The sequence below is a fragment of the Pagrus major genome, chromosome 22 (assembly GCF_040436345.1).
Source record: "Pagrus major chromosome 22, Pma_NU_1.0".
Lineage (NCBI taxonomy): Eukaryota > Metazoa > Chordata > Actinopteri > Spariformes > Sparidae > Pagrus > Pagrus major.
The window spans coordinates 24,287,819-24,312,776 of record NC_133236.1 but is presented as its reverse complement, the minus strand read 5'-3'; the positions used below and the strand labels follow the sequence as shown (position 1 = coordinate 24,312,776).

General features: G+C 42.8%; 2 protein-coding genes across 2 annotated transcripts; one reads left to right on the top strand and one right to left on the bottom strand.

Moving 5' to 3' along the window:
* The first annotated feature begins 11,101 nt into the window (after positions 1–11,101).
* ccn2a (cellular communication network factor 2a) lies at positions 11,102–13,897 on the top strand. Its single transcript, XM_073493535.1, has 5 exons — positions 11,102–11,408; positions 11,580–11,796; positions 11,904–12,155; positions 12,264–12,475; positions 12,590–13,897. The coding sequence occupies exons 1-5, from the start codon at positions 11,346–11,348 to the stop codon at positions 12,884–12,886; spliced, it is 1,041 nt and encodes a 346-aa protein (XP_073349636.1). The 5' UTR covers positions 11,102–11,345; the 3' UTR covers positions 12,887–13,897.
* Positions 13,898–16,375: 2,478 nt separating this feature from the next.
* LOC141017624 (uncharacterized) lies at positions 16,376–24,025 on the bottom strand. The gene is made up of 8 exons (XM_073492333.1): positions 23,980–24,025; positions 23,618–23,667; positions 22,777–22,870; positions 20,662–20,730; positions 19,967–20,053; positions 18,481–18,774; positions 17,313–17,740; positions 16,376–16,459 (listed from the first exon to the last, which is right to left on the bottom strand). The coding sequence occupies exons 1-8, from the start codon at positions 24,023–24,025 to the stop codon at positions 16,376–16,378; spliced, it is 1,152 nt and encodes a 383-aa protein (XP_073348434.1).
* Between the last annotated feature and the right edge of the window lie 933 nt (positions 24,026–24,958).

Sequence of the window (24,958 nt, the reverse complement as noted above, 5' to 3'; positions counted from 1 at the left end):
CAGACAGGCAAACAGACAGACAAACAGACACGGGGCGAGGGTGTAGGCTGCAGTCTGGCCTTGCAGCTCTCGCAGACAGATGGGGAGAGGCCTTTCGTTCCAGACACACAGACAGACAGGGAGGGGTCCTGTTAGCCACTCTGCAGAAAAACTGCATATCTGGAAACAATTAGAGCCGATGGGAACCCTGGCCCGGCTGTTCCTATAGCACCAGCACAGTTCTATCAAGAAGGAACAGTTTGCTCTCCTAATGAGTATTTCTTCACCGAAACCCACCAGTCACAGAAGCAGAGTTTATTATTCCGCCCAAATCTTCTGAAGCAGCAGCTAACCGTATTGTGTTTTAATCCTTTATTGAGTTAAGAACACATTTGTGTTTACACTGACAGCCTTGCAAAAAGGGAAAGTCCTTGAGGAGTAATATTTTCACAGCCGTTTATGAAAGGGAACACACCTGATCGCGCTAATCGTTAGCCTCTCGTTCATTTCGTTTAGTCATCTGAAAACGGCCTTCCCTTTTTGCAGCGTTCAGCACTAACGACTCCGTCAGAGGACCGATGTGTTGTTGACTTTGAATGTTCCTGCGTTGGTTTTTCGTCGTCGAGGCCAAAAGGTCCCACCAGGTTTTTCACGGCGGAGCCAAAACTCCAGCAGTGATGAAAGGGGACTCATTGCACACTTTCCTAATAAGAGCGTTTGTGGCTCGAACATTGTCCTTAAGGATCAATGTTTTTTTTCTTGGTGTTGATGTCGGTGCCAATATGGAAAGCCGAATCCGTGAGCTGGTTTTATGTTCAAACCGCATAGAAAGCACTTTGAAGTTCATGAATTTATGCCATTAATCAGACGATTGCTGGAGAGTTATACAGCGCTGTAACTATTTCACCACGTTAGGACAGTGGACACTGTACAGACACACTTAGAAACCTTTTATTTTATGGATCATCCATGAGTATTGTGACTATTGTGACAGATTAAAGTGTCCTGTTCCTCTGCTAGCATTATCATCAATATTGTCATGATTGGGACTTTTGGTGTGGCTGTTGTTGAGTGTTGTGTTTTCAGAGGTGCTCTGCAGAGGTTGGACGTGGCATCCCTGATGGGTCCTCTCACACACCTGCAGCGAATTCGATCATCAGCGCCAGCTCAAATACTCTCCTCTCTACTTGCTGCCAGATTATTTTGTCTCCCTGATGTGGTACATTGTCTCTCAGGCAGCACGGCTACCTGCGATTCTCGTCTCTTGTATCATTGTGTTTGCAATTACGCTAACTTTGTCTCTCCGCGACCTCTCCAGTGATCGACCAACCTTTAAGTTCCAGCTGCACTGCCATTCTGCCAGCCAGCCTCCAGCACCTCACTCACATGGGGTATCACCTGACTCTTCAGTTTCCCTCAGGTCTGCAGAGCTTTTCAGTGTCTTTCAACATATTCACTGCTGTCACTTGCACTGCTCTCATCAGTGTTATTTTCAACAATAGAGCCCTGATAAACCCACTGAGTCCGCCCCTGCACAAATCATTATCAATATCATTACAGTCATCGTTATAATTCTCGGTGCAGACGGCCCTTTCCTGCAAATTTTTGAGGCTTTTCCTCTCTGTAGAGAGCTTGTAGGTATGATATTATATAAATAATATAAGTAAATAAGCAGCTTGTAAATAATTGGTATGTGTGACTGAGGTATAGTAAATTGGAGTTTGTGTTCCTGGCAGGCAGCTGCTAAATAATCCGAAACTAGTCAACAAGCTCTGTAGCGGGAACACTCTGTATCTGACAGTAAACAAACAGGCTGTAAACGTAAACCACTAAGCTTTATATGAAACTGTGTGAGAGTACAGTTCTCCTGCTGACAGCCAGTAAATAACCATCCAGTAAAACTGACGGTAAACACACACACTTTCAAGACCAGCTTGACATCTCAGGCAACCTCAGTAAGAGCACATGAATTAAAATGAAAGCCTTTAAAAAGTCTAATGATAGAAAAACAGTGTGAGTTTATTTGATGTTGAGGAATGTTAAGGTGAAGTCTTGACCTGGATCGCTGCACATCACGGACTCAAACACCTGTCTTGGAAGCAGCAACCCACAAAGCAAAATGTCTGTTTTTTTCTCTCCTTGAAGTAACATTTACCTTGGCAGCGAATGAGACAAAGCAGCAGCGTGTGATTAAAGCCGATGTTTTTATTCAAGGCTTTTACAGGAAGCTAATTAGCTGAGGTATGCAGTCGTGTGCCAAGCTAATAGGGGGAAGCTGACATTCCTGCAGGGAAGCGGCGGCCTCAGAAAGCTACAGAATATGTATTTACATTCACGGCCCACGCTGTGTGAGACACAAGACGTTCGATTCAAACAGCTCACATCATAGATTTTTTTTTTTTTATTCAAACATTGAAAAAAGCTAGGATGTGGTCTTACTCAGTGAACCACAAGGTGAGTAAATCCAAGAACCCGGACAACCTTCGCAGGTCATTTGTCCTGTTGTAACAGTCACTTTGACGTTAAAAAAACAACACTGACTGATTGGTGCTTCAGAGCCTCACTGCTACACTGAAAAACATGGCTTGGGTGAAATGCACCTGATACCACAAAGCATGTCATAAGAGAGAAGCACATGCAGAAAATGTACCTTTTTGAAAAACAGTGGTTTGCATGTGTTTTCAGCGATGTGGCCTTTAAGGTTGCAGAAATTTGGATGACTTTTAGCTCCAGTTTCCTGTTGAGGTTTAATGCACTTATTGTAAGCCGCATTATACAATTGCACATGCTATGAATGTAATGTTATGTAATCTCCGTAAGCTTTTCAATTTGGCATATTCACACAGGCAAAATAACTGCAACATGACCAAAAAGACAGCATTTTAATTAAGCTGCTACACACTGGACCTAGTCAGTTTCTTTTCTTCCACTGGTTTATATCAATTTTAGCGTAGTTCCCCTTTAATTGCCAGCCCTATCTTTTTCATGGCATCTTGCAAGTTTAAGTATTAAGACAAAAAAATTCAAGCGTAAAGAAACAGCTTGCCCGCCCTTATAAAACTCGCTATTTAAAGCTCTGTATGTTGTTTGTTTAATTCATACACGAATAGAAATGTAAAAAGTCAATTTGTGGTTTTGTGGCGTCACATGCTGTAACTATTTCCAGTTGATCCAACTATAGCTCTGCTCTATTCAAGAGTCCCAGTGAGCTGTGACAGTGTGACAGTGAGCCAGCATGCATGACAACAGGACCCTGAAACCTGAAAACATCATTCATTTTGTTATTTACACCTGTGATTCTGCTACTGCGGCATGTCAAAATGTCTTCCACCATGTACAACCAAAACTTTTCACTTGTATTTGAGTATCGAATAAAAAAATAAACGGGATATAACGTGTTATTTAGTGAATTTTAGATGTATTTTTTAAATGTTGCCCTTAACAAAGGTAGCTGTTTCCCCATACTTCCAGTTTTTATGCTAAGCTAGGCTAATCACCTCCTTGCTCTTGCTCAGCCCAGCCACCAGAATAAAATGTTGGCAGAAATTAAGCCTCAACAAACTGACAAGCTTAGTCATTTTTAATGTGCTCCACTGAAATGCCTCCATCGAAGTTGTAGCTCTGTGTGTGGCAGGACCTGTGCTATATTTAGACACCATCACCTGCAGAGGGCAGAGCATCTTCAGGGTCACAGACACTTCATGACCCTCAGAGTTCACCCTTTGATTCAGCACAAGGCGTCTTTTAAATTGCGGTGGATTTCACTGGCGATCGCTTCAAAAGCTGGAGAGACTCATCTGACCATCACGGTTCAATATGACTTCCTGAGGAGGAAGCTCTCAGTGTGTCGGACACAACGTCTAAGATTAGAAACCTTCTCCGACCTCCGGCTGACAGGTCACCGAAACAGAACAGAGGCCATCCGGGACCCACATGGAGTTGTGTTTAAGTAAAGACCACCTGACTTCCACATCCATGTGTGTGGTACTGAATCTACAGCTGAGCTGAGTTTCTGCTGTTTGTTGAAAGAGTTACAGCCCAAATTCTCATCAGTGTGTCTAGTCTAAACACTTTCCAGGACACAGGTTTTAAAAAGGCGGTTTCCAGTCTCTTGCTCTGCCTCCCCGGCCCCTTGTTATATCTGTACAAATGTTCCCATACACTCCACCTGTGAGCTCCAGCCAGTCAGAAATGCTTTGTCCAAGGCACATGAAAGCAATATCTTCTCCCTTGTTAACACAGACTGGTAAATACATTCCCCCAGATGACCCTAACTAAATGATTTATGAGAAAAATCGACCAAAAAATGCGATCCACCTTCCAACAATGCCCCTCTGGCACGAAACGGTCAATATATTATCCCTCGGCCCATTACCCCGAGTAATCCTAAACCCAACTATTTGGTGCGGGCTGTGCCTGAAAAAGATTGGGTCTCATGCATGTTTCCAGTCTGAACATTTTCCACCACTCTGGGCTTTAAATAGACACACTTTCCATCTTGACAGTTCATCTGCCCACCAACCCCCATTGTTAAATCTCAACAAATCATCCCAGGCTCCGGATCCATTATTAGTTTCCAATGCCTGTCTCTTCATGGTCAGACTTAAAAAAAAAAAAAAGTTTCCATCAGTTTCCAGCTCTTTCATCTCTCAGTAACAGACCTGTCCATTCTCCATTGTTAAATGTCAACAGATTACCATCCCATCCCGTCCACTTAAACATTTCTCCGTGAGCGTTTCTGCAGACGGCCTCCAAAATGTAAAAGACAGCGGCGATTTACTTTCCCAGCACGTCTTTATTAGCCTGTTTGCCTCGCTGATGAAATGCATATTGCAGATGACAAAGTAATGTTGTGCACTTTTTTTTCTACTGGCAGCGTTGTTCCCTTGTTGCACATTCCTTATTTGTGTCTAAAATATGCGCTTTATTTTCCCACCGCGCTCGACTAAAATGCCTAAAATGTCAATAAATTACAGAAATAACAGCCTTTTCTCTCCTGTTTGCAGCCATGTTGTTTTTCACTTTTCCACCCTCTCTGCAGGCGGCCCCGGGAGTTCAAAGAGGCAGAAATATGCGGGCAGGAAAATCATTTTGAGATCTTGGTTTCATGTTCAGTTTACACAGTGGTATATGATGGTTGGTTTGAAGGCTGAAGCCAGGGAACATTCCTCAAATAGCCTGCCAGCTACCACTAATGGAATTTAGTTAAATGGACAGCTGAGTGCAGATAACACAACCAGAGCTTCAAAATATGGGACCCAGCTTGGGGAAGAGCCCTCATACAGTGCATATACATGTACATACAGTATACACATATACACGTAGCTTCCAGTTTAAAGTACAGCCTTTAAAATGACCCTAAATATGATTGAACCTATTTTTTTTATGATTATGGGGTTTCATTACAGGGAATGTGTTTAGCTAATAAAGTAAGTACACATGTGAAGTCCATTAAATACTGCATCCAATGAACCTCACACTTTATTTTCTTTCTTTTTTTTTTTTTTTACAAACTGGCATCAAATGGAAAGTACACAAATTAAAAACAGATGATTTTAGAAGCAGTTCATGTACTAAAAATGTGCTCTGTGAAATTAAAGTCTATATCTGGCCTGGCGTGGAACAAAATTGCACCCTCAGAGTACAGAGTGTTCGTTTTTTAAAATTTTGATGTTTATCTTCCTATTCAGCTTTGAAAACTGCTGGGAAGGTATGACTGCATGTCAGCCGCACTGAATACGAGCAGTGTGTGGGGAAACATGGAAAGAGCAAAAAAGATGTCCCGCAGGACACAGAGGCCTCCTCTGTGACGTCACCGTCGAGTATGACATCATCCACCGTGGTGTTATGGAACGGCACACACACGAGGTGTTGAGGAACACCGGGAATAATATCCACTTCCCGCGCCTGAAGGAGAGACTAAACGAGGACGGTGTCGTCACCCCCGAGCCTGATGTGGGCATATAAAAATGCAGCCTGGTCAGACACTGAGTCTGTCATCTCCACTGATCCTAAAGCTGGAAACTTCCCAGCTGACACAGTTATGTAGGCTTGTGATGTCACACAGTAGCTATGAGACAAGCAGTGAGCTATGCGGCTAAATGTAGCAGGAAGCGATGTGCGTAAAGTCAGACCAGTATAGACGGCGGGCCTTGACCTGGAATTACTACACGAGTCACATGACCTTAAATGAGTATGACTTCAGAGCTAAATGAGGAACATCACTGCATCAGCTCATTCTCCTGGTGAGGGAGGAGCTGCTGAGGACACATTTTCATTTGGAAAGATAAACTGTGAAACAATACATCAGCATGATGTTGTCATTGTTTAATAAACTGAAGTCAGCTGTCACTGATTCCACTGTTCACTGTTATATACAGTACGTCAACTCTTGGCACTGTTAATAGAATATAAGCATGACTAATGCCAGAGAGTTATTATTTGTGTAACAGTTTAATATTGTCCATATCTGTCACCTAGTTTGCCTAGCATCAAATGACAGACAAAGCTAGCTGAACATGGCATAGCATTCAGCTAAAGAAGCAGCTATTTCATTCTGCTGGAGAAATTGATGGACACGAAGGAATTTTTCATTTTGTGCTTGACGTGCCGTTGACCTGGAGAGACCTCAGTGGCCTTCACACTGGGTGTGTTTTAAGTTGGCAGGCTCAAGCCCGTCCGGTGTCACAGATAAGATGGAGATTGGGGAGATTCCAGACTACCTTGATAATAATCACCGATAATGAAACGAGATTGACTGAGAGTACCCCTGTTTGCCTCCTACCAGCTGGTTATAAGACCGTGTGTTATGTAACGTAATCCTGCCGACAAACTAACCACCTGATTAACAAATGGACACAGACAAAAAGAGGAAGATGCACGGAGAAACACGCCAAAACCCAACATATCTACGTCGTATGATGAACAAAAAAATGAAAGAACTCACTTCAGAGAGTAAGTTAATGCCTTTTTTTTTTGTTTTATCGGCATGTTGTTCATCCCTCCCTGTCAATCATTTGGGATAAAAACAAAAATCAGTGGTTAACCGACTCTCTGAAGTTTGGTCTTTCATTCCTTATTTCTTTTTAAGGTTCCTTGGGCAGAGGTAAAGAGAGTCGACTTACATTCATCAACTCTTACACAACTCAAAAAATGCTGATGTTGCTCCATATCTGCTGGACGTGCAAATGAGCAACTGTTAATTAACAAGTTCGCCTAATCTACTTAATAAGGTGTTAATATGCCATTGTTCTGTGTGCGGCTTGTTTCCAACACTCCCCAAAAATCTGAGATTTAAATGGAAATGGAGGCCATTTTATTTTGTACGCCAGCTGGCGGGACTTAACTTTGGATGGTTTAGTTGGAGTTTTTGAACAAATGTAGTCAGACTTTGCTATACACTACATCCAAAGCTGCACATGTTTTGGCTTTTACACTTTAAATCTGATTTAAAGTCAGACAGCTCGCGTCTCAGGTATGCTCAACAGCTCCGATGCCAAAAAGCACAAAGCTGAACAGACTCCCCCGACACTGTATCACCGCCGCTGTTCCATTACTGATTTGAACCCACAGCTCCTCTCTTAGACAAATAGCTCTTGTCTATACTTAGCCTCGACATATCTGGGCCTACCACACACAGAGCCATATGTTTCCTTTGGCCCCTGCAGTCGGCCCCGTCCACACATCCAGGTCTGCAGAACAGTGAGCACGTGGCCGGCTAGCCTACTGATACTCAGCACAGGAAATCCTGAGACTCAGCAAAACAACCAGCATCATAACAGCGTCTAGAATAATATCAGTTATGTAACTTGTAGTTACGATATTGCAGCGATAAGTCTTTAAAAGGCATTAAAATGAGTCAAATCGACCGTAGTCATGAAAATCAAAACCGGATTTCACTTTATTTTCGAAAACATTCCTCCCAGCGAGCCAAATTGCCCCCGGTGTAAGATTAATTGACTTCATAAACAGCCTGACAGAAGCCGCATTACTCCGCACGTAAGATAAAAATGCCAATGCCAAGTTTGAGTTGTTGTTTTGCAGCGTGGCCGGAGTGCGTTCCTCCATCAAGCTGTTTCCTTCAGATATCATGGGGTTGATGTTCGGGGGCCCTGAGGCAGTAATGACTGACAGCACACAAACACACACACACACGCACACACACTTTCTCTGGTCTGTTTTGACAGGCAGAATACTTCACACACACACAGCACACTTTCGCTCCCGGCTGTGTTTTTCCTCGCTCAGATGGTCTAACAGGAGTCCCTACTGTACTGAGCCAGCATAGAGAAAGAACATATCCATATATGGGAAAGAGCAGACGTCCTTATATGGGGAGGCTTCCTCTGTAGTAACAGCCCTGTCTGCTGGCTTCTCGCTCACATTCCTCCAGCTCCAGGTTTCTCTGGGAGTTTTTCATTTCCGATTCGCTGGCTGGAGAAGGAGCAGGGCCGCCTTTCATAAGAGTCTGGCCTGGTGTGTGATCCCCTTTTTCAGAAAAAAAAAAAAAAAAAAAATACACAAACCTCCGTCTAGCCCCTTTCCTGCAATCCTCCACTCTGGGGTTTGATGTAGTAAAATAAGCCTGGCCAGGGACGGGGCACACCTGGCCTTTTTAAGTTCGTCATAGACTAAACCTCATTAGGCAGGTGAGAAGCCAGAGAACATGTAGCCTTTGTTCCCGTAATATCCTTCATGGGCCGGGCCGCGCTCTCACTGAAGTCGACTCAGGGTTTTTAATCACGGTTTGTCCTGACTAAGACCCGGCGGAGTCAAAACCTCGCGCCTTTGTTTTCGACAGAATCCTCTAAAAAATGTCACGTTTTCGGGAAGTAAGTAAAAGCCTAATGCTCAGACCCACAAACATCCATTTCGGGAAGAGCCATTAGCTCAAAACATTAGTCTTTGTCCCCTTAATGCCTGACCTGCATACCTTGGCGGGGCAACACATTCAGCTCAGGTAACTCAGGAAACAGACCATCGGGATCATCTTGTCGTATCCAACAGCAGAAATAAATGACAGAAACAGACACAGCACTTATTCTTTGAACCATTTTCCAAGTAGGTTGAATATTAACTAGACTAGAAAGTCACATGGATGGAGTGGGTATCGAATGATGCTGGAGTTATTTGCAGACAAGTAGTCTGCAATATTGTGATCATGAAAGTTTGATAGGTCTGTCTTATGCAGGAAAGTAGCAACATCATTTCACCAGACTACAGAGCAGTTTGTTTTTTTCTTTCTTTTATGAGTTATCCAACCTGGATAAGTTGGAATCTGACCCACTGACAGGCATTAAGGGTCACCGTACAGAAATAGCCAATCCTCTTGCTGATGGTCTTGCTTGCTTATATAGGTCATACAGAGGCATCGGTATCAAAGTGAGACTGTTTCATAACCTGTGAAAATTCACGGCCGTACATTTACATCTTATACGTAAATACAAGCCTATAACATGCAGGACATTGTGGTTCAGGATGGTGTCATTGATGTAATAATAGCACAAGGTACAGTTATGCAATATTTCACAATAAGGCAAATAATTAGAGAAAAAATTCCTAAAGATTAATACAAATTTGTGCAGCAGAACTTTGCTTTTTCCTCCTTTCATTCCTCATTAATCATCTAACCATCCTTCAGATCCATCTTGTGACCCTTTGTTGAGAACTTGACCCATAAGTGAGGAAACCCTGTGTACACAAGAGTTACAACGAGCCCCTCGACGGCAGGAGCTGAATAGCAAGTGCTGATATGTATATACAGTATATTACCACAATTTTGGTGTACTTGGACTTTACTTTTACCATTTTCCACTACTTTATAAAGTACTTTGTACTTTTTACTTCATTTCTCACTTTAGTTACTAGTCACTTTGCAGATTACATGCTGCATCAGAGCCAAAGTAGTACATTTAAGGGAAAAAAAGTTATGTATTTTATTGGCAAAAAAAACCCCAAACAGATTCCTGATCATTTGAAAAATACTTACTCTCTTCAGAATAATTAGTCGGCCCATAGTATACAGTATATTTATACATGTGAAATATGTATTATTTACTTTTACTTATACTTTTGACACATTTATTCCTATAGTATTCTTAATATGTACTATTTGTGCTATTTGTATGGGTGACTTTCACTTTCACCAAAGTAATATTTTAATATTTCTTTACTTTTACTCAAACTTGGCTTTTAAGTTACTTTTACCAACACTTAATATAATTCCACTGAAGTAGGGTCTGTGTCTCGTGTACAGTCATCGCAAGACAACAATCTGCACATCATCATCAGGACTGGAGGAAGTATTTGTGATCAGACTGTTTCATTCATGCATAAGAGATCAAAATGTGTTCATAATGTGTTTTTTTTATGATTATAGCTGCAGTTCAGCCGCTGATGTCAGTGCACAAAAATGCCTGTGCACTGTCCCAGATGTAACCGCACGAGTACAGAAGACTGCAGCACTTGCCAAGTGTCTGCACCGGAAGGAGCACCTTGATAGATAACAACGGCTCAAGTTAATGAGTCAAACAAGTTTCCTTTTCCTAGCAGCTTGCTGTTAATTTACTAAAGTACAGGCTGTCTGTGCGCCTTTGAAGCAGAAGCTGCAGGAATGCTGTTGTGGGTTTAAAGTCCTAACCACCAGTCACACTTCAATCAGTTTATTTAATCACTGCACGCTGATGCATTTTTATAAGTTTCTACCTGTTATCTAACCGTTCCTCTTTCATGTGAAGCTCTTTGTTGTGCCTCCACTTGTGAACTCTGCGACTTTTTTTTCTCCCTTTCTTCTTTTTTTAAAATTAATATTTATAGGTACCGGCTGTCTGTTTGTGAAGTCAGTCTTCAGGAATTCCCAGTGTGGGGTCCCAGGCCTCTAACCAGACTTAACCTCCCATTCCAGATGAAAGCCGCTCTGAGAGAGACAGTGTTGTTTGGCCGAGCAGCAGAGCCTTGCCTTCAGACAGCAGGAATGTGGGATGTCTGGAGTGGGGGTCAGGAAGCGAGGAAAGAATGCCAAGTATGTCCATGTTTGTCCAGGGCTGGCTCTCCATTCAGCTCTCAGTGACGTGCTCCGAGTGCCAGCGAGTATAAAGGGAGCTCGACTCTGCAGTCAGAACTCAGATCAACTCCTCTACCGAAGCTAAACTCTAGCTTTCACCAAGAAAACGAACGAAAGGAAGGAAGGAAGGAAGGAAGGAAGAAAGACTGTGACCGGAGCAGCAGAGAAACGCTACGTGACGAACGAGACAAGAGATCAACTTGATCAGAAAAGGTTTCTCAAGCTCAAACTCTGAGACTTAAAGGAAGACTTTCTCAACGAGACTTAAGGAAAAACTAGAATCTATTTCTACGAGGAAGAAAAGATGTCTGCTGGAATGAAGAAAATGATTTTGCTGCCTTTCCTGTGCATCATGCTCTCATACATGGTAAGTCAGAAAAACATGCTCCCTCAGTCTTTAACTATATGGACAAAGCTTTGAGTCTAAGATATGACATAAGCTCTAACCTTAAGAGACGTTGTGTTCTCCACGTGCTGTACCATGCACTTTTGTGGAGATATTTAACCAAGCATGTGTCTGTGTGTGTCCTGTGCTCAGGCTGCGGGTCAGGAGTGCAGCAACCAGTGCTCGTGCCCCTCCACTCCCCCTCAGTGCCCCCCAGGAGTGAGCCTGGTGCTGGACGGCTGCGGCTGCTGCAGGGTGTGTGCCAAACAGATGGGGGAGCTCTGCACTGAGAAAGACCTCTGCGACCCACACAAAGGCCTCTACTGTGACTTCGGAGCCCCCATCAACAGACGCATAGGAGTGTGTACAGGTGAGCCACTGACAGTTGATGCTTTTTTCTTTACTGTGCACCATTACTGACTTAAACGCCCTGAACATACGAACTGGATCGTGACCTTTCCCTCGTTTCCTCCACAGCTCGAGATGGAGCCACCTGTGTGTTCGGAGGCATGGTGTACAAGAGCGGAGAGACCTTCCAGAGCAGCTGCAAGTACCAGTGTACCTGCCTGGATGGAGCTGTTGGCTGCGTCCCTCTCTGCTCAATGGATGTGCGTCTGCCCAGCCCCGACTGCCCCATGCCGAGACGGGTGAAGGTGCCAGGGAAGTGCTGCGAGGAGTGGGAGTGCGATTCTCCCTACAGACACAGCTTCATGGGCTCTGCTTTGGCCGGTAAGTTAACCCCCCTCATCTGTGTCACGATTTTAAGCACAAGAGACTGTAATTTCTTCATTTCTTCAGGATGGTTTCTAACCCAGTGTTTCCCTCTTGTGTTTACAGCCTACAGAGAGGAGGAGACCTATGGCCCAGATCCCTCCATGATGAGGGAGAACTGCCTGGTTCAGACTACTGAATGGAGTGCTTGCTCTAAGACTTGCGGCCTTGGGATTTCCACCAGGGTCACCAATGATAACCGCGAATGCCGCCTGGAGAAACAGACCCGGTTGTGTATGGTGCGACCATGCGAGTCACAGCTGGAGCAGAGCATCAGGGTGAGTTTTGGCTCTACTGCATTGCTTTCATGAACTCCACAAGCACAAAATCAGCCTTGAAACAAACAAAGAATGCTTATTAAAGTCGTCTGTATCTCTATTCTCTTCCTGCAGAAAGGAAAAAAGTGCATCCGTACTCCCCGACTCTCCAAGCCCATGAAATTTGAGATCTCCGGCTGCACCACCACCAAGTCCTACAGGCCAAAGTTCTGCGGCGTCTGCCTGGACGGCCGTTGCTGCACCCCCCACAGAACCACCACCCTGCCCATGGAGTTCAAATGCCCCGACGGACAGGTCATGAAGAAGCACATGATGTTCATCAAGTCCTGCGCCTGCCACCACAACTGCCCCGGGGAGAACGACATCTTCGAGTCCATGTATTACAAGAAGATGATGGGAGACATGGCGTGAGCCACTGAAGGACTTTCGCAGCTTATGACTTGAAAACAAACAGAACTCCATCTCATTTTGCAGCTCAGTATATATGTTTATGTTTTATTTCGTTAATTTCTCATTGTTAAAGTAGTCCAGACACTTGTCTAAGTGTCTGTGTGTGTTTTTACGGCTGGTGTACATCAGCCACATAGACTCAGACAGAGGGTTGCATAGCAGCTCCAAGAGATTCCTGCACTATAACTTCTATTTTTGACGAACCTACTGTCAGGTTTCCGCCCATTTCCCCCCCCTGAAATCCCTTTTACAGACCCGTCCATTTTACTGTACGCATTTCTATACTTATCTAAACCATGACCTCCTCTTTAATGAGGTGTCTAATGACTCCCCCCTCCCACCCTCCGAGCCCAGACCAGACCTGCAAACTCTAAGCAGCTGTAGATGGAGCACGCAGACCACAGCATGCCAGTGTTCCCCTGTCCAAACAGGTCTGAATGTGTCCTTGTGTGTGTGCGCGAGTGAGTGTGTGTGTGTGTGTGTGTGTGTCTGAATGTCGGCCTTGTCTACGCTGTTCGCTCTGCTCCCAGAGTAGTGGAAAGGTCAGAGTTTCCGCCCAGCATGTGGATGAGAAAGCAAGCAGCGTGCTGAGTTTAGGGTTAGATATGGAACACAGTGGGCTTTGCCACGGCACTGAGAAGAAAAAAAAAGAAAGTTGACTATTACTGATTCAGGTCAGAAGGAAGAAACCAAGTGTCTATAGGAACAAAGTGTCTATTTTGTACAAAAATAGAAGAAAAGACTGGAAGAATTGTAATTTCATTCCTTTTTTTATTGTTGATCTGTATATTGTGTATATATTTGTACAGTTTAAGTTAATTTAAAAGCCAAATTTGTTCTGTGCTTTGAAATGTATCCATAGTGTATTTTTTGTCGACAGTATTTTTTACTATTTTATTGAGAAGTGTGACAAAAATGTTACATGTTTCACTTTGTAGCTGGAAAATAAAATGTTATATTTTTTTATACAAACACGAGTTTCTCCAAGTTTCCTGTTTCTCTTGACCTCCGGTTACATTCAACACCTTGAGCAAAGCATATTTAACGAACACATGGACTCACGTGTTTGTTATCTGCATAACTAGATCATCATTTATTCATGTTCTGACGCCTCAGACAGTGCAGGTATTAATTAATTATGAACACAAATATCACTCTCAGCCAGAAATCAATCAATCGCTACGTCAGCTGAAGTGGATAAAATGAGGAAATGAGTCGATCGTGTAGTTGATCTGCAGTTGTGGATGTGAATATTGGCAGTGATACTTTACTTTTACTTCCCACGCAGCTTTATGTACTGTAACATCATTTAGTGTAATGGCTTCTTAAGTAAATGAAGATGTTTAAAAATGTATGAGTTAATATAACAACCATTATAAAGTACAGAACTGGTGGCTGTTTACCAAACGACTACAGCTCCCTATTGAATTATTAGCTCCGCTGAGAGATGATATTTCAAATACACATTATGCATTGTTGCAAAGCATTCTTACTTGTTTTTCTTTCGTTTTACTTCACATGAGATGGGAAAAGATAAGAACAAATGGTAATCGTCCTCCTGTGACTGTGTTGCCCTTTAAAAATCTCTCCTGCAGACAGCACTCACCTTTGGAAAGGGAAGGCTGAGGCAGTCTAATGTCGCCACCTGGTGCCCTTCTCCTCTTATCATGAATATTTTATAACATTTGCAGCTTGTTTTGACGTCCATATGCATAAATCTTAAAATGAGGAGATCTTCATCCATAGTTGGAATATCTGTAATATTGATATTAATATATTTCTAAATATAAAACATCTAATAAGTATTGTGACCACTGTTTTGCAGAATTGTCAAATAGTGAACAAGAATTAAAACCTGGATGTGATTTCTTCTTCTTCTTCTTTGTCAAAATGTCCTTTAACCATTTTTATGTATTTTATCTTTTCTGTTTATAGTTAACGTTTTAAAAAAAAGACACTTTAAAATAATAGTGACTTTTAGCAATGCTTACCTTTTCATGCAGAGAAAAACTTCATACATTTTTAAATCTTCTGCTGGTATCCAGGCGTTTTAAGTCTCTCTGTATTTGCATATATTGGTAATACATCTCCAGACACAGATCCTCTTAAGCAGATTCAGCTTCCAGCTGTGTCTACAGCTGCTGTATTGATTTAAGCTGCCAGAGAAAGCAGAACTTTTTTTGCATTTTCAGTTTCTTCTCTGCACATTTTCTTTTTTCATCTCCTTTCAAAACACCACATTGTATTATTCAAATCCACGCTGGCTCTTTCCTCTTAATAGTAGCAACTAAGGAATAAAGTAATACTGATGCCAGCGCTAAGGGTTAAAATGTTCTCGTCTTGGTATTGAGTACACTGTATAAACAGCTTGTGTGTCAGAGGGATGATTCATGTTCTCAGCTCCTTCGCCCACAAACGCAACCAAGTTGAGACTGCATCTACAGTACAGTGTGAATTAATGTCAGTTTACAGTGTGAAGCAGGGAAACTTATGGACTGTGAGAGTAGAGATACAGTGCATGAATGCATCACACAGCAGTGAATGAATCTTCACCGGTTTGGGTAAATCAGCTACTCATTTTCATCTAGTGAGATGCTATGTGATGAAAAGTGATGCGAAAATCATTTGTACCAGTTAAACATTATGTTTGTTAGTAGGCCGAGTTTATTGCATTAATTCTCTTATGCAAGTATTCAGTTCATTTTAGAGGCATCAAAAGGATTTACTAAAACAGAGATTTCCAGATAAACTCAATTCAATTTATTGATTTGGTGTAATTTTTTTTACATAAATTAAGTACAGTTGAAGATAACAATCCAGACATTAATCTGCTAAAAATGTTCAATTATTGCCTTGGCTTGACTGAATCTAGAATAAGTAAGCGCCTGTCTTCTTCTTCAGTATCGCAGAAAGAGCTTTTGTACATGTTTACATGCCGTAACTGCACAACCTCACCTTGACGGTGTGTGTGTGTACCTGCCTCGACCTTTCACGTAAATCAGTGTTAAAATAATTAGAAAAGCAGGCGAGATACATTTGCAGAAAGAGAGAGATGATTGTCAGAGAAAAATTTAGGAAAACAAAGCTGTCAGCCTTCACTGACAGAAAGACTTTTTCATTCAGAGCCTGTTTGTGTGTTCTGACTATCATATGCATGTGACTGAATGCACAGAGCTTTGTGCATTTTGTATGTTAGCTGCATCTACTGTATGCTATTCTATGTGAGGGACAGGATGTCACAAGGGAGGCTGCAGCAGTGTGGTGCAAAGGGGGCAATCCTCCGGAGAAAAGGTAGCAAAAGATTAAATCTTGTCACATATTCACACGCTCTATCTGTGGAAACCAGGCAGCTGGTAAAGCGGAGGAGTACGAGGAGGAAGAGGAGGTTGCCGTGTCAACTTTTTTACCGACGTCTCTCTCTCTCTCTTTCTCTCTCTCTCTCTCTCTCTCTCAGCCTCGCCGCAGCTCGTGGAGTTTCTGGGCAACGTTTTCCAGCTCTGACTCGATGGCTGCCAGGCTTTCAATCTCTGGCTCCTGCAGATATAATGAGATGACAGCATGATACTTACTGTAGAGTGCAAACAATCATTTGTACGCGCAAGCTTTTCATGCATAACAGCTCTAAAATATGCTGACACAATTTGCCCTCATGCGTTGCAAGGGCACATTACATCCAGAATCACCTACTTTAGCCTCGCTGATAGAAAACAAGCTACAGTTTTTTGGCCATCATGGCTATCACAGTGTGAACGGTCTCCTTTGAAAATGTTGCCAAGCAGCAGCTGCACCATTTTGTATCTTGATGGGATTTGGAGCAGTAGGAAGGAATCCTTTTTCATTATTTGACACAGTGAGACACAGAAAGATAACTCAGCTGGAGAGCTTAGCACTACAAGTAAAAGTTAGGCTTGCTGAGTAGAAAATGACATCATGCTTGAAGTCATTATTTAAAGGAACAGTTTAACATCTTGGGAAATACATCGTTTGCTTTCTTGTCATCTTGTATGTGTAGACTATGCTATATATGACGCCAGGGCCAGCAGCCGGTTAGCCTAGCAGCCAGTTAGCTTTGCCTAGTATAAAGACTTGAAACAGGGGTAAACAGCTAGCCTAGCTCTGTCTGAAATCCCCCTTTTAGCACAGCTAATTTGAAAATCTGTGACGTCATTACATTGTTAACTCTACGGGCCAGTGGGAGTGCATATTCAGCGGGCCACATAACCCGGAGGTAAACCTAGAGGCTATAAAATAGGTGCCATCTTTCTGTCCTGTATGTAGTTCTATAATAAATCTATGAAATAAACTTATTCCCCAAACTACTATATTATCCTCAGCTGCTCGACGATGGTACAACACTTGCTGGGAGATGAAAGGATTGACAGCACACCTCTGACTTCCTGCTGGCGCTCCCCTCTTCCTCCAACGCCCTCCTCTCCTCCGGTACCCTCTTAGCGATCATCTGCAGCTCCTTCTCCTCGGGACTCCTCTGCACGTCTCTTTTCTTCTCCCCCTCCTCTTCCTCTGACACTTCCTTCGAGTGATGTGGCACTTCCTGCTGGCTGTCGAGCTCCTGCGCCTCCTTTCCGACTGCTTTCCTCTTCAATGGCAGCGCCTTGCCCCTCTTGGTCCATCGCTTTAGGCCCTCCCTGCTCCCTCTCTTGGTCTCCCCTTCATCCTCCTCTTCCTCCGGTTTCTCCTCTTGTTTATGTGAGAAAAATGCAGATCTCTTGTCTTTCACCTCTTTGTCTTCTTCATCCAGCTTCTTCTCTTTCGGTTTGTTTCTGGGAGCATCTCTCGTTTCAACAGATCCAGACGCTGGGGATAAGAAAAATAAAGAATGAGACGCATTTTTCTTTTTTCTGTTTTGAAACCAAGACACCTCTACAAGACTATGGGCAGAGTACTCTCCACATCAGCAAGACCCCACTTCTTATAATGAAATATTTCGTGCCAGCTGGCAGCTTTGCCAGTGGTACTGCTAGCTGTGCTTTATGGGACTTAACAGCATGACTGGAGCAATGAGAGGACTTGGCTGAAGCTCCCTTTTGTAGAATCGGTATGCATATTTTATTATATTTGTAGGGGGAAAAAAAAATCTCTGTTAAAGATGTGGAGACGGAAAAAGCTCAATCTTGATTGCAGTCTTGATCTGAAGACGGAGAACATGGCGGATGAGTCCAGCTGTTCCCATGCGCCGCAGCTCATTTGAATTCTAGGACATGGGGACGTTTAATCATTTCTTTGGGCTTGCTGTCGATATGCCAGCCATGTTGGCCCCGCTCCCCTGTGGGGGGGCTGAATTTCATCATGTAGATGGAGGCACTTCCATCAATCACTCCAGTCCTGTGGTGGCAGGAGGTTGCATCTAAAAGGCGGTTGATTTTTTGCACTCTGCCTATCTAAAGATTGCATAAGCTTTAATTCTCAAATGAAATATACATATAGAGCTTTATATCTGAATACGCATGTTTTTTTCCCTTTTTGCATTTTTTATTGTAACTCAAATTAATTGAAAACAAAAGACAGGCATACGTAAAGAAAGTAAAATGTCTTACCTTTCTTTTTCTCCACATTTTCCTCTGAATTCCCTCTCTTCTTCTCCTCCTCCTCCTTCTCTTCCTCCCTCTTCTCAGCCTTGCTCCACTTATCCACAGACTCAGAGACGTGACTCCCAGGCCTCTCTTCGCTTTCCCTCTTCACCTCTTCAGCGATGTTATTGTCCTCCTGCGACTCTTCATCTCCTGGGTTCTCATCCTTTTCTTCCTCCCCGTCTACATTTCCTGGCGTCCTCTTCTGGGAAAGGATGGATCTTTCACCGGGGCCTCCTAAAGCCTCCAACATGGATCGATCTGACAGAAGGGAGGGGCAGGAATTTAATTTACTAGAAGACATTGATTTTCGCGTGATGTTAAGAGCGGGCGCTTACACAAAAGCAGGACAGTTTATTACCAGGGTCACTTTGTGTCAGATTATGATTATGCTTGATGGAGTGAGTAAGTATATGTCAGATTTTTACGTGACAACAATAAAATTGTGCATCACATGATGCTTAACTATGTCCAACTTCATAGGGACTTGTCAGGACCCATATTTTTCTAGTAGGTAAAGGTGGTACTGACATTAGATCTGAAATAATTGGACAGTTCTTCATCAAATTTATATTCTGATTTGAAAAAATAACAAATAATTGATTGTTCCAGCTGTTTTCTCTGCTTCGTATCAGAGGAGTATTTGGACAAATAAAGCGATTTGAAGACCTCAGCTTTGGCCCCTTTTTTTCTGACATTTTTAGACTGAACAATTAAAACAGAAAATATTCGATAGATAATCAATAATGGAAATACCCATACTAATAGAAGGTGAAGGCGACCGCCACTGGCCGCAGTTCAAGACTGTGTTTCAACATTTGTAAGTGTGACACCACCGGCTAATTTTAAGGAGACCTTGGGATAAATTCCAGCCATGTTTGTCTCAACAACATACAGATATTTTTGACAGGAAGTCGGGAAATCTCCAGCTGTGTTTGTGGCAACCAAAACAGGTATTTAAAGCCAAAACATGATGTTTTCCGAACCCTTACCGAGTGGATTTTGTGCCCAAACCTAACCCGACCACAAGCACAGTGCTGTTTTGCAGAAAGCTACATTGCCAACAACTCTTCTGGCCATTCAGGCCGGCAGTCAGAGAACATACACTGGGTCAAGGTTGGTGGATACGACTTATCTAATAGAATTTTTTGTCATCACTTTACTCGCTCTTGCGTTGCTACTCGCCCTCTGTGCGCTCTGCAGGGAGTCTGGCACTGACTCTTTAAAGGCCAGGTGAGGAACGACCACAGAGAGCATCAGCAGAGTTTAAAAATCACCTCAGCATATCTCCTCTGTTTGCTGACAACATGAAATGAGAAATAATGGAAGTGATACATCATTTTGACAGCTGGCGCATAAAAAATACGGCGATCAGATATTCCTCAAACTGGAACCGACTTAAAAGTTGTCGAACTGAGATAAGAGATAAGCAGCACAAATATGCAGAACTCACCAGGAACATCGGCTGCAGTGTGAGGAGTTTGTGTCGTCGGGTCGGGTGTACCAGCGTCTCGCTGCAGCTGAGCTCTTTCCTCACCACCTAAAGTAAAATGAGTATACACAGCTTTTTGTCTTTGCCATCTTTCTTTTGCCTTCATGTAAATGTCAAAATCTCATCGCTGTGTTTGTGTTTCTGGAACATCGCCGTTAATGTTGCTCCGGGACCGTCACTGAAACTGAACAATCGTGTTTTTAATGTCATAGCTTAGCAACCCGGGGGGAAATGACCAGAAAAATATGCAGATGGGAGAAGTTATCCTTTCAAACACATGTTTAATGTTGTGAAAGGGTCTATTTTAATCCAAACCAGGTACCTAACCCCTAACCCTAACCCAAACCAAACCAAAGTACCATTTGTCTCCTGAACCTAACAAAGTAGTTTTGTTGCCTAAACAGAAAAAAATAAGTGTTAACATAGTAAGTCAACATCATGAGCCCCTGTCTCCTGAGTGAGAATCTTCATCTCAGCCACAACAGCTTGCTCCAGATACAGTTCACATCGCTGTTTTGTAATTTAAAATGACAGACCTGCAGCAACAATAATTATGCCGTTCTAGGAACAACACCAACAACAACAGCGATATCAGATACAGCACATAAACGTTAAGAGGCACCCCGACAGACAACTGTGTTTGATCTGTGACTCACCTTGTACAGCAATCTCCTGCAGCTCCTTCAGAAAGTTGTGATGGCGAAGGATAGAAACAAGCCTGTCATCTGCGTAACACACACACACACACACACACACACACACACACACACACACACACATAAATATGCATGGGAAAACTGGTTAAATACCTCGCTCAAGACAAGAAAAGAAAAGAAAAGGCGATGGCATTAATGAGATCCTGCAGGAGGTAAAACACAGGTATATGTCTTTCCCCTTCACTTTTCCACAGGGCTCAGCAGTTTGTTTCAGTGGTTCGTCAGAGTTAATTGCCCCGAAATTTACTGCTTTCAAAGCAAGAGCACAATTAATCATTTGGCCCACGGAGACTCCCCCGGTGAATTACAGCAGCAGTGAGCACTGGACTTTCTGCTGACCCACAAATGGCACTGCATACTGTACGCAGCAAGCACAAAAAAAAAAAAAAGACAGCTGCTGTACAGAGCTCTCATATCAGTCTGTGATCTTTTCTCTATTCTTGCCTTCTCTCTTCATGACTTTGACTCCCCCTTGCTCTCCCCCCTCCTCCCCTCTGGTGGTGTTCAGTTTCTCTCTCGGTAACAAACACTCGGTGAGTAGTGCTCCCATTGATTTTTTTTTTTTAACAACGAGGACAGCATCAAGGTAATACACCGGCTATGTAACTGAATAGTCTTCCACCGGGTGATAGTGACCCGGCTGTATATAACCCATCAGGATTCTACCCAGCAGCCATTGCAGCAATCCATTAACCTCATGATGTTGGCATCAGAGAGCACGTATTTGTACCCTGAGAGAGGCAGCGTTTTCCCAGCGAGGGTTAGGTTTTAAGAGCATGATGATGATGAATATGGAGCAAAGCTGAGGCTGCAGAAAATAATTGCACTTTTAGAGTCCGTGTTACATTAAAAGGATCGCTTTATTGAATCTTTATATGCTTTGCCGGGTCTTTACTATACAAACGAAAAAAAAACATTACACTTAGATTAAACCTACGAGGGGTTATATAAGAAGGATTGAGGAGTCAAAACGTGGAGCACTTTCCTCCTGCAGGAAACTCAGAGTGTTTCAGCAGTTTAGTTAAGATGTTATTAAGGGAAATAAATCAGAGAGGATGACATCATTGAGTCAAATATTCGCATTTAACATTATTTGAATGTAAGAACTGGAGGTGAAAGAGCGGGGTACTATCCATACATTACCAATGTTGTGATTAAAGATGAGTTTTGTTTATCTTATCACTGTGATATCGTTTATTTTCTTTTATTGGTCTCAAAGCGATACAATTTCATACTTCATACTGAGTCACATGGCCAAAAAGGGCCGTCGCGTCAGAAGTGAATAAGTTAAAGTGAAAGTTTATTAAACTTAGTGATAAGTGTCATTAATAAATGGTACATTTATAGTTAATTAAACTTTAGTTTATAGCTATTTCATCATAAACAAACAATGAAATGCTTCATAAACCATTTATCAAGCTGTTGTAAAGGTTTATAAACATTAGCAGCAACTTTATAATAACCACCCAAATAATATTTATAGATGAAATACACAGTATTTTTTAACCATTTACAAGATATTACAAACCTTAGCTGTTTAATACATTTTCTATGAAGCATTTCATTGGGCGTTAACAGTGAGTTAGCTATTAAATAAAGTTTTATTAACTATAAATCTACATTTATTGATGATGGTTATTAAAAAAAGTGCTACCAAAAGACTAATGGAAGAATAAATTGAAAAGGTTAATCTTTCTCTGATGTTAGATGCACGGAGCCATTTTATGTGGGTTTATCTTTCGGTTGTTTAACGTTAAAACAAGTCCCCATCTACTTCAGTCATTTAGGAGATTGCTGCAGCACTAACGTTTTGTGGACTATGAAACTTCACCTGACTTTTCATCAGCTCAAGGGTGGGTACATAATGACTGAATTGTCATTTTTTTGTGAACTTATCCTTTAAGATGGAAGTGGCACCTGTAGTTTTTGTATTTGTATAAAGGCTCATTTAGGAAGGCATTAACAGTCAAACCCACAATGATGCTAACATGATCACGTTTGAAACATCTGGTGAGATTTATCGCTCAGCTGATCTCCCTCAGGTGAAGGTCTTACCTGTCTTCAGTGTGACCAAACACTCCTGACTGACAGGCACCGGCTGGGGCCTCGATAGCACATCTGCCAACGCCTCCACAATGCATTTCATCACCTGCAGAGGCAGAAAAGTTCACGAGATGACTCAAAAAACCTTCTCGTATTAACCAGATCATCACAAATGAGTTGATGAGTCAGTAATTCTACTGTCAACTCATATCCTACCGGGATCGGACTGAATTAAGGGTGAAAAACACTTCTCTGCCTGCATGGGAGTAAATCCACACAGCTTTATTTTCTCTTTGACTGCAGCTCTTGCACTTAATTTCAAAGACGAAAAAGAAAACCCTCAGATGAGAGATCAAAATCATCCCAACTCCCATTGTGCTTTCGATGTCAAGCCAATCCCACATGCCTGATGATTTTTAAAATCGTTTTTTCTTTTTCCCATCAGCCTGCCAGATCTCTCCGAACGCTCGGCCCCCGTCCCTCATCCACGTCTTTACAGTCTCATCTCTCCGAACCCTATTCTAGAAACTACCTCTATCTCTCTGCCTCCTCCCCCCCCTCTCTCTCTACCTCTACATCAAGATGTGAAATGGATCCAGCAACACCAAATCATGGAGGTCAGGGCTCTCCATTGCTCTCAGAATGGTATCTATTGATTTGAACAAGGTCACAGTGAGATTGTCCCCCAGTGGAGGAGGCACTTGAGTGAGTTAAACTGCCTTGTGTTAAGCATTCAGAGTCTGCCAAGTAGAAGGAGTGGAAGCACCGCTGCTGGGATTTATCATGTGAAACAGTGCACACAATCAGTTGTATTGAATACAAATGATACTGGAAACAATGAGGCGATCTTTACCTTTACGTCCTCATTCTCCAGCTGACTCGGAGTCAGTGGCAATGACAGAACTGCAAGAAAAAAGCAATGGGGAAAAAAAGAAAAACATGAATCATCACATCATTATCTGCTATTTCTCTGTTCCCTGAAGCTCTCGTGTTATTCTCACAGTCGCCGGCACAGTAACAAGGGACTAAATGTGCCAAAGGTGCAGGTGAATTCACTCCAACCTTCCCTGCAATTAAAGGACGTGTGAGTGAGTGAGTCGCTGTCCTTGGTGCTGAACCTCCGGCAGTCCCATCTCTTAATGCAGCTTCTCTCTCTCTCCCACACCAAAAACCCATCTCGTCAGGTATAACTTCCCTGTCATCCCCCCCTCTTACCGCAGCTGGACAGTATCGTCAGCACGAGCAGTCCTCTCCCGATCATTTCGTTGGAGACGAGGCGCATTGAGCTCTCCAGGAATAGACAAAAAAAATAGCGAAGCTTCTATCAGAAGGTTTTGGGTTCACCTCTCTGGAGACAGTCGGTGGGGTTACGGACGCATTCTGAACAAAACTTGGCCGCCTTTTCTGTATTTCTGGAGAGCTGGATCTCCCCGCAGCGTCGGTAACCCCGCAGCCTGCGCGCTCTCCGGTCTCTCCACAGACACCTCACCGCGACAGCACCCGCTTTTATAGGTCGGTGTGCGAGGGAGGAAGTGACATCATCCTGGGACTAATTATTACTATACCTGATCATACCTCCGTGGTTGTCAGGGCGTGCACTATATGTTTGGAGTAGGTGATGGGAGAGGATTTTATTGTTATTTCACTGTACTTATATACAAGTTCTGACCTGGCAACCACTTCTATTAAAGGTCTATTCTGCAGCAACCTTGCTGATAAAACTCAATCACATATGTGTGAATGGAAAGTGTCTTAATCAGATGTCTTTGTCTCCATTATGTTGTGAACAAAGCAGCATCCTCAGGCTGTATTTGCTGATCATGTCTCTCCTGCCTCCCTGGATGTGTTGCTAGGTGACAGCTTATTGAAAATGACTGCTGTCATGGCCGCCACTGTGCCTCCTCTGATCATGTGAACAGGTGGCCCTTTTTCTCATTGCATAAGCCATGACAATGCAGCGTTTACCCTTCTTATCAGTGACATTTTCATTTCACGTGTGACATCATATACAGTGTTTGGTAGTAGAAATGTCAGACGTATAGATAAGTTTAGATTAAAGGATAAGTTCACCCAAAAATGAAAATTCAGTGGTTGTCTGCTCACCCCGATGCCGATCCCTCCCATGACAGCTATTTAACTGATGATACATGAAGTGTTAACTTATCATATAGTCGTTTGATCATTAATAAATGGT